The 16,451-nt window shown below is 41.1% G+C and overlaps 1 protein-coding gene across 1 annotated transcript in view; it reads left to right on the top strand.

Annotated features, from left to right (window-relative positions):
- Positions 1 to 2,342: 2,342 nt before the first annotated feature.
- The window catches only part of CUL4B (cullin 4B), a 19,381-nt gene continuing 5,272 nt past the window's right edge, over positions 2,343 to 16,451 (top strand). The window contains exons 1-13 of the mRNA XM_015831890.2: positions 2,343 to 2,937; positions 5,317 to 5,432; positions 7,983 to 8,085; positions 8,435 to 8,505; positions 9,324 to 9,397; positions 10,296 to 10,458; positions 10,548 to 10,637; positions 10,785 to 10,867; positions 11,990 to 12,057; positions 13,253 to 13,371; positions 13,862 to 14,054; positions 15,373 to 15,511; positions 15,590 to 15,635. Coding sequence (XP_015687376.2) covers positions 2,343 to 2,937; positions 5,317 to 5,432; positions 7,983 to 8,085; positions 8,435 to 8,505; positions 9,324 to 9,397; positions 10,296 to 10,458; positions 10,548 to 10,637; positions 10,785 to 10,867; positions 11,990 to 12,057; positions 13,253 to 13,371; positions 13,862 to 14,054; positions 15,373 to 15,511; positions 15,590 to 15,635 — 1,860 coding nt within the window. The remainder of the gene's footprint in view (positions 2,938 to 5,316; positions 5,433 to 7,982; positions 8,086 to 8,434; positions 8,506 to 9,323; positions 9,398 to 10,295; positions 10,459 to 10,547; positions 10,638 to 10,784; positions 10,868 to 11,989; positions 12,058 to 13,252; positions 13,372 to 13,861; positions 14,055 to 15,372; positions 15,512 to 15,589; positions 15,636 to 16,451) is intronic.

Raw genomic sequence — 16,451 nt, forward strand, 5'->3', positions numbered from 1 at the left:
TAAAGGCCTTTATTTCCCATCTCACTAGGTTAGTAGAAGAGGCAAAGTTGGTTAACTTTAGAATCTGATTTATCTATATCTCACCTTTCTTACTTTGATGGATGTCAGTAATATGAATAAAAAATATTCAAAGTTGAATCTGAAATTTTTATTTTTAAAGTAACGCTTTGGATACACAGGTTCCAGAAACTTCAAAGCCAACACAGATGAAAATATACCAGCTAGTATATTAAAAAAATAAATAAGATAAAATTAGAAAAAAAATAAGAAAAACTGAAATCAAAATACTTATCCTTTTACGATATAGAGAACATGAAATACAGAGAGTACTTCAGTATACAGAATAACTTGAAAAGTGGAGACTTTTTAATTTATACCCATTTCTGCTCTAGTGAGCAGACAGAACACCAAGAAAAGGCAAGTTAATCATTCACCTTATTAAAAAAATTAAAGAACAAAAAGTCTCTTGAAGAATCTGGAATTAAAGTATCTGGAATTAAAGAACAAAAAGTATCTGGAAACTGATGTCAGTTTGTGAAAATTGAAGCCATCATATTTTTGCAAACATGAGATGAAAGAATAGTCAAAAAGACCATTCTTCAAAAACCCTAAAAATTAGGTCATTGATATTAAACTGCCCTTAAAAAAAAAAAACCAGGAAGTATCCAGAGATGCATTTTAGGTGTGAATTTTAAACCCTGCACAACGCACAAATCAGGAATCGAGCATAAATCCTGGCACCAAGAACCCATCTATTATTAATTATTATTTATTATTAGTGTTGTTATTATTTTTATTGCTGTTGTTTCCTGTTCCTGCAAATGGAGTTTGCTCAAGGCGTTGAGTTTCAAACGAGCTGGAAATGGGGAGGGGAAAGCATCCAGTTGCGGCAGCCTCTCGGCCCGGCCGCCGACCTCACCGCCCGCCCCTTCCTCCTCGCTTCCGAAAGGCAGAGCCAGGAGCCGGCCCCGGGCGAAGGAAGGGAGGGAGGGAGGGAGGAAGAAGACAGGCAAGCGCGACCCCGACGGGCAAACCCACGAGAGCCGGGAGGCGGGGACCAAAGCCTTCCCCTGCCCGTTTCTTCACTTTCTTCCTGGTTGGGGAAGAAAAGGGGGGACGGGCCCGCCTCTTCAACCCCGCCGCGAAGGAAGGAAGGAAGGAAGAAAAGGAGGGGTGGCCCCGCCGGCCGCTCTCCCACCCCGCTTCCGCTTTTCGTCACGTGGGAGGCCCCCCCAACTAAGGAAGCCGACGAGGCTCAATCCCGAGGGGTTAGCCCCCCCTCTCTCCCCGGCATCTGGACTACGCCGAGGGAAAGGAAGCCGAGGAGGCGCCGCTACGGGAGCCGGCGAGGGCCTCCGGGTCGCCCCGCCGAGCGAGAACGCGTCCGCCCGGCTCCCCCTCGGCGTCAGGAGCGCTCCAGGCGGCCGGCCGAGCCAGCCCGTCGGCCCGCGAGCGCGGCGTGCCATGGCCGGGCGCTCCAGGCACCCGCCGCTCCAGCAGCCGCCCGGCGACACAATCACTTCCGGTAGGGCAGAGGGCAGAGGGGAAGCGGGCGCCAGGGAGCGGGGTGAGGCGGGGGAGGGAGGCCGGGGCGGGCCGGAGGGCGGGAAAAAGGGAAGGGGCGACGAGCCGGACCCCGGTGTCCCGCGGCTCCCCGCCGGCTTCCTCCCTCCCCCCACCCCGAGCGCGTCGCGAGAGGCGCCGCGGCGTCTTTGGCCAGCCTGCCGGCGGCGCTTCCGGACGGGCGGCCTCCCGGCATGCCGAGCGGCCGGATGTGCCGCCATCTTTAGGCCCCCTGCTTTCTCCGTTCCAGTATTGACAATAACAAGCGGCGGTCCTCGCCCGGCGGCCCTCCTTCCCCTCTGCGGGCCGCGAAAAAGGCGGGCGGAGGAAGGGAGCTCGACCCTCTCCCCCCGCTCCCCGAGGCCGGGCGGCAGAGAGAGAGAGAGAAGGAGAGGAGGGGGCGGCCCCCGGGCGGGAGAGACCGAGAGGACCCTCTCCCCCCCCCCCACTGCTGCCCGTTGAGGAAGGGGCAGAGTGGCCGAGCCAGGCCTCGCGGAGTCGGGGGCGGGGTAGAGAAGCGGGGCCCGGCCCGTTCGGCACCGCCGCGAGAGGCGAAGTGCCCCGAGAGGCGAAGGGGAGACGCTTCCAGGCGCTTCCACCCCCCCACCCCCACCCCAGAAGGAAAAGCGGGGAAGGAGGCCTCGCCCGTCCCTTTGCCCCCCCCCCTTCGACCACCAGGCCGCGACCTTCCGTGACCAGCTCTGCGCCCGCCCCTCTCTGCGTGTCCGTCACACCAGGAGGATTTGATGCCCTTCAGCCTGCTCACCTCTGTGGTGTTCATGTTTCCCACAGGTTTCTCTTCCCCCAACCCCCCAGCAGCAGCAGCAGCAGCGGCGGCGGCGGCTCAAGAGGTCAGGCCTGCCACGGATGGTGGTAGCAGCAGCAGCTCCACCACCACCACCACCAAGAAGAGAAAGCTAAATAGTAATAGCAACAGTAGTGAGAGAGAAGACGTTGACTCCATCTCCTCCTGTTCGTCCCTTCTTTCGAGAAACAGCAGCTCGTCCTTGCCCGCTCTCATTATCACGGCCTCCACGGCCTCCTGTTCTTCCTCCTCCACCTCCTCCTCCTCCTCCTCCTCAGGGGTTGCTTCTTCCAACCATCACCTGCAGAAGAAGCTGCGTTTCGAGGACTCCTTGGATTTTATCGGACTGGATGTGAAGATGGCGGAGGAGTCTTCCTCTTCGTCCTCCTCGTCGCCGGCGGCCTCTTCGCAGCAGCACCAGCAGCTCAAAAACAAAAGCCTCTTAATCTCCTCAGTCGCTGTGGGACACCACGCCAATGGCCTGACCAAAGCTGCCTCCTCCACGGTCTCCAGTTTTGCGAACAGTAAACCTGGGTCAGCCAAGAAGTTAGTGATCAAGAACTTTAAAGGTAACCAGCTGCTGTCATTCCTAATCTCTTAAGGTCTGTGTCTGAAGGGGAAACGGCAGCGTAAGGCACATTTTCACTGTAGCCCCTGGCCCAGGATTTATTCCTCTACAGCTTAATTCCCAAGTGTAGCAGGTTTTCTGCCTACGTGCAAAACCAACTAGCTTTCTTATAAGAAAGGAAGACATCTTCAGAGGTTACACTTAAGTGCTTTCTTGCCTGTATTGTAGCCCTTTTGTTGAACAGTAGCCAATGGGAACCGCTGAGGAAGGAACTGGTCTCCCTTCATTTGTACATCCTGTATAGGATGCAGTTGGAGAGTACGGCAAAATCTCGAGTTATTAAAAGAGACGGATGAATATAAGTATTTAAAATATAAATAGATATTAATGGCAACTTGAAGACACTACTTTGCTTACTTAGGTGGGCACAAATGTTTATATAGGCAAATGGATATTGTCTTGCATGCTTTGTCAAATTCAAATATATGAATCTATGCAGTAAGAGTTTTAGTTTGTATTAGAGCAGAATAGTACAAAATGAGATGCTGTGTTTTCCCTTTCTACAATCAGTTTGCTTTCCCATGGGTCTGTTATAGTCATTATTTTTTATTACTATGATTCATCACACAGTCAGGCGGATGGGATGATCGGACTGTTTTTGGCATTTTTATCTACCTAAGAAACTGGGATAAGCAGATGGGGGTTGTTTAATAATATTAAAGGTATCGTCACAAGATGTAAGCTGTGTTCTGAATAAAGCTGCCTTTTGCAATTGACTGGTGGTGATTTTGTCAATGCTGATGTTCAAGTGGTGCTCCAGTTGTTTTGGGATTACATCCAAGGGGCCTATTACTTTTGATACTACCTTTGCTTTTTTTGCCACAGTCATCTGTTTTCATTTGCAGATCTTTGTATTTTGTTGTCTTCTCTATTATTATGTGCTTTTGAGTCACATTTTGATTCTTGGTCACTGTCTGGACCAGTTCCAGTTTCTGCAATTTTCTTGGTAAGGTTTTTCAGAATTGGTTTGCCAGTGACTGGCCCAACGTCATCCAGTTGGCTTTGTGCCTAAATAGTCATCCAAACCAGTGGAGAAAGAAAGCAGGGAATTCTTTAAATGTTCTTCAACAATTTGCCCCAATTGATCTGAAAAATCATCTAGAATTGATAGGGAGTGGAGAGGATTTGATGTTCATTTGAAACTAGATTATCCTGGCATAATTTTGAAATAATAGATACAGTAACAAGTGGATATTCTGATCCTCTAAGGTTGAGACAAATACCTTTAGATTTCTGACACTGTGAAGTTGAAAAATGTTAGGGTACTTAACACTGTACATAATCTAGGAGAAAATCATACATTTGTAAGAGATTTAAACATGGTTTTCTTAATCAAAAGATACTATATTGTACATTGTGTTGAATAAATTGACATTTTAAATATGTTTTTCATACATTGTATTACTTCCTCCCTGTATAGTTTTTGGTTCTAAGAAGAATTAAAGCTATGTTTGTTTTGTAATTTTGTTTCAGGCAATAAATGCATCATACATTGTATTGGCTGTCTCTGTTAAATAACTTTTGTATATTAACAAATTACTCAGACATGCCTTAGTTTTTTTAAACATTGCGCTATATAGAGCAATTTTTTTAAACATTGTGCTATATAGAGCAATTTCTGCCTTTGTGGACAATTTGTACATTTCCTTGTTTTCACATGATAATGATAATTTTAATTTATAATTCACTGCATACAATAGATCAATATTATGCTGACATTTTGCTTGTTTTTTTTTACTTACGTAATCTAAATTAAAATTATACATCATGTACGATCTGTCATTGAAAGCCAATATAATCAGCTGTCCCTAGTTGATTTTCTCTATTTTAAGCTGGTACAAAATAACAAGCAAGAAAATCTTGTGATTTTGAAGCTGAACAGATTAGGTACTTAATTTCAGGCATTCTGAAATTGATCTGAGACATTGTGACAAGACATAAAGAAGAAATATCCTAGTAGATAACGTCCATCTTCAGTTTGCATTAAAAAAAGAAAACCTGAATCAGAATACTGATGCATCCTCACTAAGAAACCTTACTGACTTGTTCATTGGTCTGAAACATTTGAGCTTTTACCAGGGGCCAAATCACCAAAATCATCTCTCTTGCTCACAAAGCAAAAATTGGTACTCCACATCACCTTTTTTGTTTTTACCTCTACTTATAAAAATTCTTTCTTTCTGGTTTATGAGGTTGTCCAAAAGAAATTATTGAAGTTACTGTTGGGAGCATTACTGTAGGCTTTACAAGTGCTACACCAAATCAATTTCTGTGATTTTTAAATGATACATTTGTTGTAAAGAATTCTGTCTTCTTCCAGATAAACCTAAACTGCCTGAAAATTATACAGATGAAACCTGGCAAAAACTGAAAGAAGCTGTAGAAGCGATTCAGAACAGTACTTCGATCAAGTACAACTTAGAAGAGCTTTACCAGGTAAGCATTCATGGATGTACTTTCAATTCATGAGTGGACCTTGCAAAAATTCAAAGGGTTTCCTCCACTTTCTAGGATGTGGTTGAGATCCCATATTCATTTTCTAGATGAGATGCAGTCTCAGTTAGACAAATGAGAAAATTAACAAGAACATCTTCAGAATTCCTTATGAGCTGATCTTCATGCTTTCTCCCTGTAGAAATTCTACAATATAAAGTTGTTTTTGTGAAATGTTCCTGTTTGACTTTCTGTGTGCCATTTTTGGGAATACTGTGCTGGCCTGGGCCACAACTGCCTTGATAGATATAGGGCAGAATTCCCTATTTGGGGATGATTGAAGCCCCCTTCTGGGTAATGCTGGTTTGATTTAGTTACTTTCCAGTTTGTGCCATTTTTTTCGTTCTTTGTTTTTATCATGGTATTCTTTTATTCTGTATGTTTTTAATCTGTGAAGCACCCAGAGTTCTAGGGAATTGGGTGGTGTGAAGTTTTAATAAATAAAATCCACCAGTAAAAGTTCCATTATCAACTACTTCCAAACAAATCAAACACGTGCATTCCTTTCATTGAAAAAAAGCCAAAAAGTGCCCAACAGAGTCTCCAAAGGGATATTTTTCTACGAAAATTAAGCCTTTTTGACTACCTATTTGAAAATCAGAGAACAACGCTATAATATTTCAAGCTCTGCCCTCAGTACACATCTGGTATGTTATTAGCTTTGATAAGTACTAGAACAAAAAAAAATCAGTTTTGTTATAAAAAGTGCTGGTTTATTATATAAACATTTAAACTCTGTACAGTTAAAAATACTAAGACATTGATATGTAGTTTACTATCATAATATTTAATGTTCACAGTAATAAATATTCTACTGCCTGAAATTTTTTTCACAATCCTCTGTTTTAAAAACTTAAACTGCTTAAGTATTTAATTATAGATACATTTCATGGATATTTTAACAGGTTCATTCTCTGTTCTTCATGGTTTAAATATCAGGTCTTTTTTCCATGTGTTGATTTTACTGATCGTCACTGGTTTAAAGTTCTGGATTAATATTATGAAGAAAAATGCTACATCCGGTTAGATATTTTAGTTTAGATCTCCTTGTTAAATTGAGAATTAAATTAGCTAATGAAGATTTGGTAAATCTGTGGAATTCAGTAGTACTATGGCAAGCCTTATTGATATATCCTAAAGAATCTCTTTGCAGTTGGTTTAACATACTTTAAAATCCACTAAGACTTTGCTTAAGACTTCATAATATGATTATGCGTGTTTCTATAAATCGCCCTCAATCACGGTCTGTTTATATCTTCCCTTTTAGTTTTACCTTCCAAGGGTATCAGGTGCAGATTTTGGGTGTTATTTGGCAGGACATTAACAGTGTGCTCACAACCCACCAGGAATATTGTGTAACTGTGGGATTTTAGATCTTAAAAACTACTATTTATTTCAAATAGATGCGTTATTTCCTTAGGCCAGAAAAATCTGATTTTTATACAAAGCACGACTATTAAAAAAGGATTACATCGGAGGGTTTTTAAGTTGAATAGGTTAGAATTAAAAACAAAAGTGATTGAAATTTTATAAGACCATCGGCATTGTCATTTAAAATGGTATGAACCTTGTGTTCACTGTCGTGTGATCTAAATGCAGAAAAGTACAGCTTGCTAGCATCCATTTTGTGAACCTCACAGCAATCCCCAGAGTGTGTGGAATCAAAATTGGACCAGTTTGTGGGGTTATGGATTAAAAATGTGGACCTTGCAGACACGTAAGGCATCTTTTTCATAGCTGAGTTTTCTAGAGAAAGCCAGTTTACACACCAGATTTGAAAGTGCAACCTTTGACAAGCCATGTAATGCTGGGATAGTCCTTGAGCCGCTAGTCCTATTAAGAGAGGCATTCAGTTTATCAGGAAAAGCAGTTTAACTATTCAAAGAATCTTTTAGCTTTTTGTCTAACCAAGGCGACTTAACGTATTTGAAAGAAATGAAAGAAACTACATTTGCTCTGTCACTGTTTTGTTCAGGTTCTCTGTGTGTGTGTGAGTGTCCACCATTACACACACATATGTATATGTGGAATTCTGTCAAGGCCTTAGCAGACCCTCTGATTTAGTATATATTCAGAGCTATATTTTGGAAAGCAAAGCAGCTGCATTTTCTGTCGACATGATTTGTCTGGGTCTATTTTTAATACCTTGAGTTAAAAATAGTCATATGGTTGCTGGTAACTAAAGACTAAATAAAACCATTCTCCCTAAGACCAGCAGAACTGGTAAATGGATCTACTTCTAATTATGCTTTTTTTAAGTACCATTATCTAAGTCCTGGCAGGGTTTAGGGGTTTTTTTCCTCTCTCTCTCTTTCTCTCTCTCTTAACACATGTCAAAGTATTGAGACACACCTATTGTTTCTTGACACCTTACTTCCTCTGCTGGTAAGCAAACAGAAATTGCATTCTCCATTATTAATACATTAGGCAAAATAAGGAGGAAAGTGAGTTATGTAATTCTTCTATTTTCTTTTCCTGTTTTTTTCTTTTTAGGCTGTTGAAAATCTTTGCTCCTACAAAATTTCTGCGAATTTGTACAAGCAACTAAGGCAGATTTGTGAAGACCACATCAAAGCACAGATTCATCAATTCAGAGAATATCCTTTATAATAAATATTTCATACACATGGAAAGCACACTGGGGCTTTGTCAACCATTTTAGCAGTCCTCATGGATTAAGAAATGTGGTACTTGTGGATTCTTTTGGCAGCTACAAAGTACCTTAAAATATTCCAGCAGAAGACAAATGTATGTTGCCTGTCAACTAATCAGTTTAATTATTAAACTGAATATAGCACATTCTTCCTGGAACTTGCCATGTGTAGGTGGATACTCACATTTAAACATTTGGGAGCAGAATATTAAACTAATAAGTAAACTTCCACTAAAGCGGTGTCAATGACACATCCACTCTTTTTAAAAAAATATTCTTAACTGCTTCCTCAAGGATTCGTTGGACAGTGTTCTTTTTCTTAAGAAAATAGACAAATGTTGGCAAGACCACTGTAGACAGATGGTAAGTCTTCTTTGTTTGCTAAAAGTTTCTAAAAGCTTGGAACTAAAGATGGATATCTTCTATGGCATTTGAAAACTTTCCCTGGAGGAACTGGGTCTATCTGAGACCGCACTGAAGGGTTAGATCTGGGTGGCAAGTTTAAGATACTGGGGAATTCTGGGAGTTGAAGTCTACAACTCTTAAAGCAGCTGAAGTTGGACACAGCTAGATTTGATGGCTCCTCAGAAAAAGAGGATTGTGTATTCATGGACAGTTTAACTAATCTTTTTGTATTGTTAACTGTGTCCCCAAAAAAAGGATTCCAGTAATTTGTACTTAGGAACAGTTTGAGGGGAATTTAAGAATTGGATTCAGGTTTATCTCAACTGTCTCAGTTCTTTCTGTTGAAGGTTAGTGAATAGCAGAAACTTCTAGAAATATTTTTTTCTCAACAGGAAATGGGAGACCTGTTGACAATATCTTTCACCCCCCCTGAAATATTTATCTGTGGGGTCATTAAAAAGATCTGTGTTGCTGTCCATAAATTCTTTGTGAAGTGTTTGACTTTTCACACTGGCAGTCAATAAGCATAGATATCTGGAAGTAAATTCCCTTAAATTAAATGGCTCTCCCTTCCAAATTAACGTATCTAGACGAAGGCGGTTAAATAATCTTAACGTTCTATTCATCCAATAAATATAGACTTTAAAATTGGCCAACATGTGACAGGTTTTTTTTTCTTTCTTTTCTTTCTTTCTTTCTTTCTTTCTTTCTTTCTTTCTTTCTTTCTTTCTTTCTTTCTTTCTTTCTTTCTTTCTTTCTTCTCTCCTTTCTTACAGATAATGATTAGAAGTATCTTTTTGTTCCTGGATCGAACCTACGTTCTCCAAAATTCAATGCTGCCATCCATTTGGTGAGTGCAAAAAAAAGTAGTATTGACTTCCCACTTCTGAACGCGTTGTCGAGCTATTGATTAGTAGTTTTTCTATCCTGGCGGAGCGATGGCATGTCCACAGTGAATAGAGAACCCTTAACAAAAACAAGAAATTATGTTCCCTTTCCTTCGTGTATTTCCTCCTGCCAAGACCTTCGTTAAAATGTGTGGGTTTGGGTTGTATTCAAAAGCCGGTTCAAATAAATAGCAAACTCTTCGATGTCATAATGAATGTGAGGCCGACATGAGGACTAGGATGTTACATGAGTCTCACCTGTAATGTCTGAATTGGCTTACCGGCTTCCTCAAGTTACACACCGTTGTGGTTACAAGCGACGGTGTATAAACCAGCACCTTCTGCCAAACCAACGACTTCTTCATTACAGGTCGTCCTCACGACCGCAAGTCAGCCCAGAATTTCTGTCGCTAAGCAAGACAGTTGTTAAGTGGGTTTTGCCCCATTTTTATGACCTTTCTTGCCACAGCGGTTAAGTGAATCCCTGCATTTGTTAAGTGCAGACATTCACGGTTGTTAAGTGAATCTTTGCTTGTCAGAAAGTCTCAAAAGGAGATCGCGTGACCCCGGGAGACACTGCGACCGTCATAAGTTTGAACCATTTGTCAAGCACCCGAATTTTGATCCCGTGATTTTTGGGGGTGCTTGCAGTGGTTATAAGTAGTGTGAAAAATGGTCCTCGGTCATTTTTTCCAGGGATGTTGTAACTCTGAGCGGTCACTCATTGAACTGCTGTAAGTCAAGGACCACCTGTAATTGGCTTAAACCTTAAATCACAACTTAGTAAAACCAGCGGACACAACAACCGACTCTTTATGTTCTTTTTTTTTGTTGTTCTTTTTTTTTCTTCCACCCTTCCAGGGATATGGGTCTCGAATTGTTTAGGACTCACATAATTAGCGACCAGAAGGTCCAGAACAAAACCATTGATGGCATCCTTCTCTTGATCGAGAGAGAAAGAAACGGCGAGGCTATCGACCGGAGTCTGCTTCGCAGCCTTCTAAGCATGCTTTCAGATTTGCAAGTAAGAGCCGCCCATTGTGGTAAATTTGCCTAAAAATTCATTGAGGGCTGAGCATTCTGAAAGGAACGGTCTGTTTCTGTTCCCCTCAGATTTATCAGGATTCTTTTGAGCATAGATTTTTGGAAGAAACCAACCGTCTCTACGCCGCAGAAGGACAGCGGCTTATGCAAGAAAGAGAGGTACTTTATTATTCACTCCGAAGCGCCGCTTCTAATTCCTCCTTTTGTGAGCAGATGTCTTTCCCTCTTATCCCCCCCCCACCCTTCCAAAGAAATCTCCATTACCGTACGTTGCGATTTTCCCCCGTAACTTACTCAATCTTCCAGGTCCCAGAATATCTCCATCATGTCAATAAACGCTTGGAAGAAGAAGCAGACAGGATTATAACTTACCTGGATCAAAGCACTCAGTAAGTGTTTTGCCCTCTCTTGACCTGCTGTCTGAAAACCTGGCAGGACTTTTTTTTTTTCCTACTTCAGCCGTTGCTTTTTGCTAGCCTGGGTTTGTGGGCTTTGTTTTGCCCTTTACGTGTCTTTCCTTATGGGGTCTCTTGGGCTCCTGGTGGCAAAACCCTATTTATTTTTGCTTCTCTTCCCAGCCTTTGATGCTTAAATTGTTGGGAAATGTTGATGCTTAAACTGCGACCATTCCTGGTGTTCGGATTAAATGAATAATTTGAACGGTATAGGGCAGTGTTTCTCAACCTTGACAATTTTAAGGCATGTGGACTTCAACTCCCAGCACTCTGCAATATCAGTAATCTTAATTATCAGGGGCTCCTTTGCATATATTCTAAATGGAAAACTGTGTTTGGAATTGACCTCTTGTTGAATTCTTTTATAAGAAATTATAGATGTCCACTTACAGAGCCTAAAGAACGGGAATAATGGCATACCCATCCAGTGGCTTTTTGTTTCAGGTCGTTTTCTGCCTGCCTAAAGAAGGCGAGAAAGATAAAAGAGAATGCAAAATAGCTTTTTTTAAAATAAATAAATAAATAATAAATAAATAAGGATAAACCACAGTAATGTTGTTGGGAATTCTGCCTACCTAAAGAAGGTGAGAAAGATAAAAGAGAACACAAAATAGCTTTTTTAAATAAAATAAATAAATAAATAAGGATAGACCACAGTAATGTTGTTGGGAAATGTTGATGCTTAAATTGTTGGGAAATGTTGATGCTTAAACTGTGACAATTCCTGGTGTTCGGATTAAATGAATAATTTAATCGGACAATTCCTGGTGTTCGGATTAAATGAATAATAACGGTATAGGGCAGTGTTTGTCAACCTTGACAATTTTAAGGCATGTGGACTTCAACTCCCAGAATTCCACAGCCAGCAATGCTGGCTGTGGAATTCTGGGAGTTGAAGTCCACATGCCTTAAAATTGTCAAGGTTGACAAACACTGGTATAGGGTCTCTTGCTTGAGCAGGGGGCTGGATTAGAAGACCTCCCAGGTCCCTCCCAGCTCTATTCTGATTAATTGGCTAATAATAGGTTTGTAATTCTAAATGTTTTTTTCCTGTAGGAAACCTCTAATCGCCACTGTAGAAAAACAGTTGCTAGGTGAACACTTAACATCCATTCTACAGAAAGGTAAATCCATCTTATCTTTATAGAAATTTTTGTGTACTGCTTCTTCTGGGCTTTTGGTTCCCTGAGATGGGTGGAAATGACCCAATCGGGCTGATTCTGACAAACCCACACACACCCCTTATCACTGTATCCCATGACACTGTATTCCAGGGGGACCTCTGCAGGTCACATTCTCCTTATGGGAGGAAAGGAACCAAAAGAATGCGGTCGGTTGTGCTTTGCAATACCGACTTGTGCTAAGAATAGCCGAGGGAAATATGGATGCAGCTATTTCAAAAGGACAGTGGCGGCTGGATCAGACTCAGCTGCCAGGCCTAGGGTTTTAAAGCACAATGTTGGCCAACCCTTAGTTATTTGTCTTACCAGGGCAGAGAAAATGTGGAAAGCTTGCAGGCGACAAACACTTCACTTTTTCCCTTTTAAACTTTGAGTTGTGCTCCATAAAACAAAAGATTGTGTTAAGGGGAAATCTTAAGAATTGGGGGTGGGGGGGCACTCAGGATCTTTATTTGCAGCTCTAGACCCTCTGTGCCAGGGGTCCCCAACCTTGGCAATTTCAAGACTTGTGGAATTCTAGGAGTTGAAGTCCACAAGTCTTAAAGTTGCCATGGTTGGGGACCCCTGCTCTATGCAGCTGCTGAAAATAAGGGTCATTCTGGCCCCCCATTTGGAGTCAGGAACCACACAACAGTGGTATTCTAAATCTTAAAATAGATTCAACACATAAAAAAAAAATCTTATAATTCTCCCAAACTTTTAACAGAATATGGAATATCCTGATCTGTCTCGTGCAGATAACATGATCCTATCCGTGTTATGCCATTGCCCTGCCCACTGCTTCACCCCAGACCCAAAATTTAAGAGTGGCTCTTTCCTAATAGAGGTTTATCAGACAACCCTAGCCAGCTTTTGCTGGAATCATGGTTATTATTACAGATGGAAATCCTGTCAAGAGAACTCTTATAAAAATTCAGAAATGCTTCTGAAAGTAAAGTGGGTTATTTATTTTTTTAATCCTTCCTAACATTGTAGACTATTAAAAGTCTTGAATATGCTCTGTCTAACCACGTTGTTACATTTTTTGGCTTTGGAAAAAAATATATTTTCTTGTTCTCACATTTCAAATTTAAGTTTGAAATGTTTTGTCTCAGTCAGCCTGCATTAACTTAAAATCGTGTTACCTTAATTTTTGCAGGTTTAAATCATCTCCTGGATGAAAATCGAATTCAAGATTTGTCACTACTCTATCAGTTGTTTAGCAGGGTCAAAAATGGAGTGCAGGCTCTCTTGCAGCAGTGGATTGAATACATAAAGGTAATTGTGCCTGGCTAATTTTCTTAAATTAAGTTGTAGATTTGTTAAAATAAACGAAAATAATTGCATGGTAATGAATGTAGAGGTCAAAGAAACTTGCATATATATTTTTTCTCTCACATAGAAAGATAACTTGCATAAACCATGGAATTTTGAAGTTGGTTGGTCTTTTGAAATAATCCAACTTGTATTGATTCCTCCAAGGAATTTGAAACTTCAGTGGGAAGGTTTTATCTTTGTTGAATCAATTGGATTTTGCTCCCAAATGGAGCATTTTCATTGCTTATGTTTTCAGAAAATCCTTCTTGTATTTGGGAAGCATTTCTACCCAAGTACAAAATGGTTCTCTAAACAGCGTGACGAGGCTAGCATATAAATAGCCATTCTAACTTGGTTTTGTTACTAATTTCCTTGGAATTCTCAGGATGTTTTTTTATTAACTTGCTATCAATTATATTAAGAACAAATACCCTTTTTCATGTTGCTTTAGGCATTTGGTAGCACCATTGTCATTAATCCCGAAAAAGACAAAACCATGGTCCAGGAGCTGCTAGATTTCAAGGATAAAGTGGATCACATCATCGACATCTGTTTTTTGAAAAACGAGAAGTTTGTCAACGCCATGAAAGAAGCTTTTGAAACGTTCATCAACAAACGACCCAATAAACCAGCTGAACTCATAGGTACAAATGCATCATTCCTCCAGGAGTTGTCAAATAGAATGTTAAAAGGGATTATAGCTCAAAATCCCTGAAGTTGTGTTCAGGGGTAGAGGATGTCCCAGTTTTGGTATTTAGCCTCTTTGTCTTCAAAAAGAGATGTAAAAAATACAGGTAGTCCTAGAGTAGAATAGAGCTGGAAGGGACCTTGGAGGCCTTCTAGTCCAGCCCCCTGCTCGAGTAGGAGAACCTATACCATCTCAGACAGGTGATTGTCTAGTCTCCTCTTTAAAATCTCCAGTGTTGGAGCACCCACAACTTCTGGAGGCAAGCTGTTCCACTGGTTAATTGTCCTCCCTGTCAGGAAGTTTCTCCTTAATTCCAGGTTGCTTCTCTCCTTGATCAGTTTCCAACCATTGTTTCTCATCCTTCCCTCTGGTGCTCTGGTGAATAATGTGACCCCCTCTTCCTTCTCACAGCCCCTCAGATACTGCAATGCTGCTGTCATGTCTTTGACTTAACAACCACAATTGAGCCTAACAGTTGTTGAGTGAATTTTGCCCCATTTTATGACCTTGCCACAGTTGTTAAATGAATCGCCGCAGGTGTTAAAGTTAGTAACACAGCTGTTAAGTGAATCGGACTCCCCCGTTGACTTTGCTTGTCAGAAGGTCACAAAAAGGAGAGCACATGATCCCAGGATACGGCAACAGTCATAAATATGAATCAGTTGCCAAGTGTCTGAATTTTGATCAAGTGACCCCGGGGAGGCTGCAAACAGTGGTAACCGAAAAACAGTCATAAGTCGCTTTTTTTCCCTGCCATTGTAACTTTGAACGGTTGCTAAACGGACTTGTAAGTCGAGGACTTCCTGTAAGGGATTTCACTTAACATTTGGGGAGCAGGGCAAAGGATTTCTTGAGCACTGAAATGATTTGATATTAGTAGGGGGTCTCTTATGCAAAACTGAAGGCCACTTTTTTCTGGCTTGGGGGAAAAAAAGAGATTGGAGGTGATGTTATAGTCAATTAAAACTTTTTTAGCACTGCAGTTATTATATGTTTCCATCTAAAGGGGCAGGAAATTGATGGTGTGTAGTAGTTACAGTTGGAGAGAACTTCAGGAGGAGAAAACAAAAAGAAATTTCAGACTGCAGGTTGCACTCCCTGCTTCACCTACTCCTGGCCTAAGCCTAAAAGAATCAGGGTTAAGTAGGATAAATGATTGTCGGTTAGATGAACAAAGAGACTGTTCCCTATCTATGATCTCGAATAAATATTTGGATCCGTTATTCAAATCTGCACCACTGGTGTGTTTTTTCTTCCCCCTCCTTCATCTCTAGCTAAATATGTGGATTCAAAACTTCGGGCGGGCAACAAAGAAGCCACTGATGAAGAGCTTGAAAAAATGCTGGATAAAATAATGATCATCTTTAGATTCATCTACGGTAAGAGCTGGGCTTTGTTTGTAATATTGATATAGCCATTGCTTGATTGAGGTGTGGCATACAACATTGTACATATTCATGTCTTACCCGTAAATGATTTTTTGTTTTTTAGTTTTAATCATAACATAACATCTGCCAACAACCGCTTTAAACTTCATGTAAACCGCTTTAAACCTGATTGTAATGATTTTTGTACGAGTTGTCAAAGTCTGGGATATCTTAACCGATTCAATTCTCTCAGCTACTAACTTTCACCGTGTTAATTCCAACTGAACTTCTGTGGACCTCATCCCATATTTTAAGAGGCTTCTAAGGGGACCTGCATAAGTGCACTAACTTGCCTATCATCCCCATCCCATTTTTGGTTTTTTTCAAGTTTGTTCGTTCATATTTGTAATTTTCACTGGACAAATTAAAAATAGAATAAAAAATAGCTAGTAAGTCCACCCTTCCCCATTTCTGAAAACAAATTGGGTTGGGGAAATGCAAATTGGTGATGCCCAGAAAAAAAAGAAAAATCCAAAACCAACAAGTTGCTGATGCCTAGAGGTCTATTACATGATAGCTTTAGACCAGGGGTGTCCAGCATTGGCTACTTTAAGACCTGTGAACTTCAACTCCTGGAATTCTGGGAGTTGAAGTTCCTAAGTCTTAAAATTGCCAAGGTTGGATATATCTGCTTTAAACATGGGTCTAAACCAAGGGTGGAGAACCATGGCATTTTTATGACTTGTGGGCTTCAAGTTGAAGTCCACAAACCATAAAAGGGTTTAAAAGAGCCCCCACCCTCTGGAACGAACTACCCCCAGAGATCCGGGTGATTCCGGATCTCCCCTCCTTCCGCCGCGCCCTCAAGACATGGCTATTTCAGCTGGCAGGACTGGCCTAAGGGGTATTTTAAATTTGGTTTTTAAATAACTTTTAAAAAAGGAAGAAAAGGCCCATATTAATATTTCTTTTTAACTACATTTTAA

The sequence above is a fragment of the Protobothrops mucrosquamatus genome, unplaced genomic scaffold (genome assembly GCF_001527695.2).
Source record: "Protobothrops mucrosquamatus isolate PMUCROS unplaced genomic scaffold, P.Mucros_1.0 scaffold_286, whole genome shotgun sequence".
In the NCBI taxonomy this organism is placed as follows: Eukaryota; Metazoa; Chordata; class Lepidosauria; order Squamata; family Viperidae; genus Protobothrops; species Protobothrops mucrosquamatus.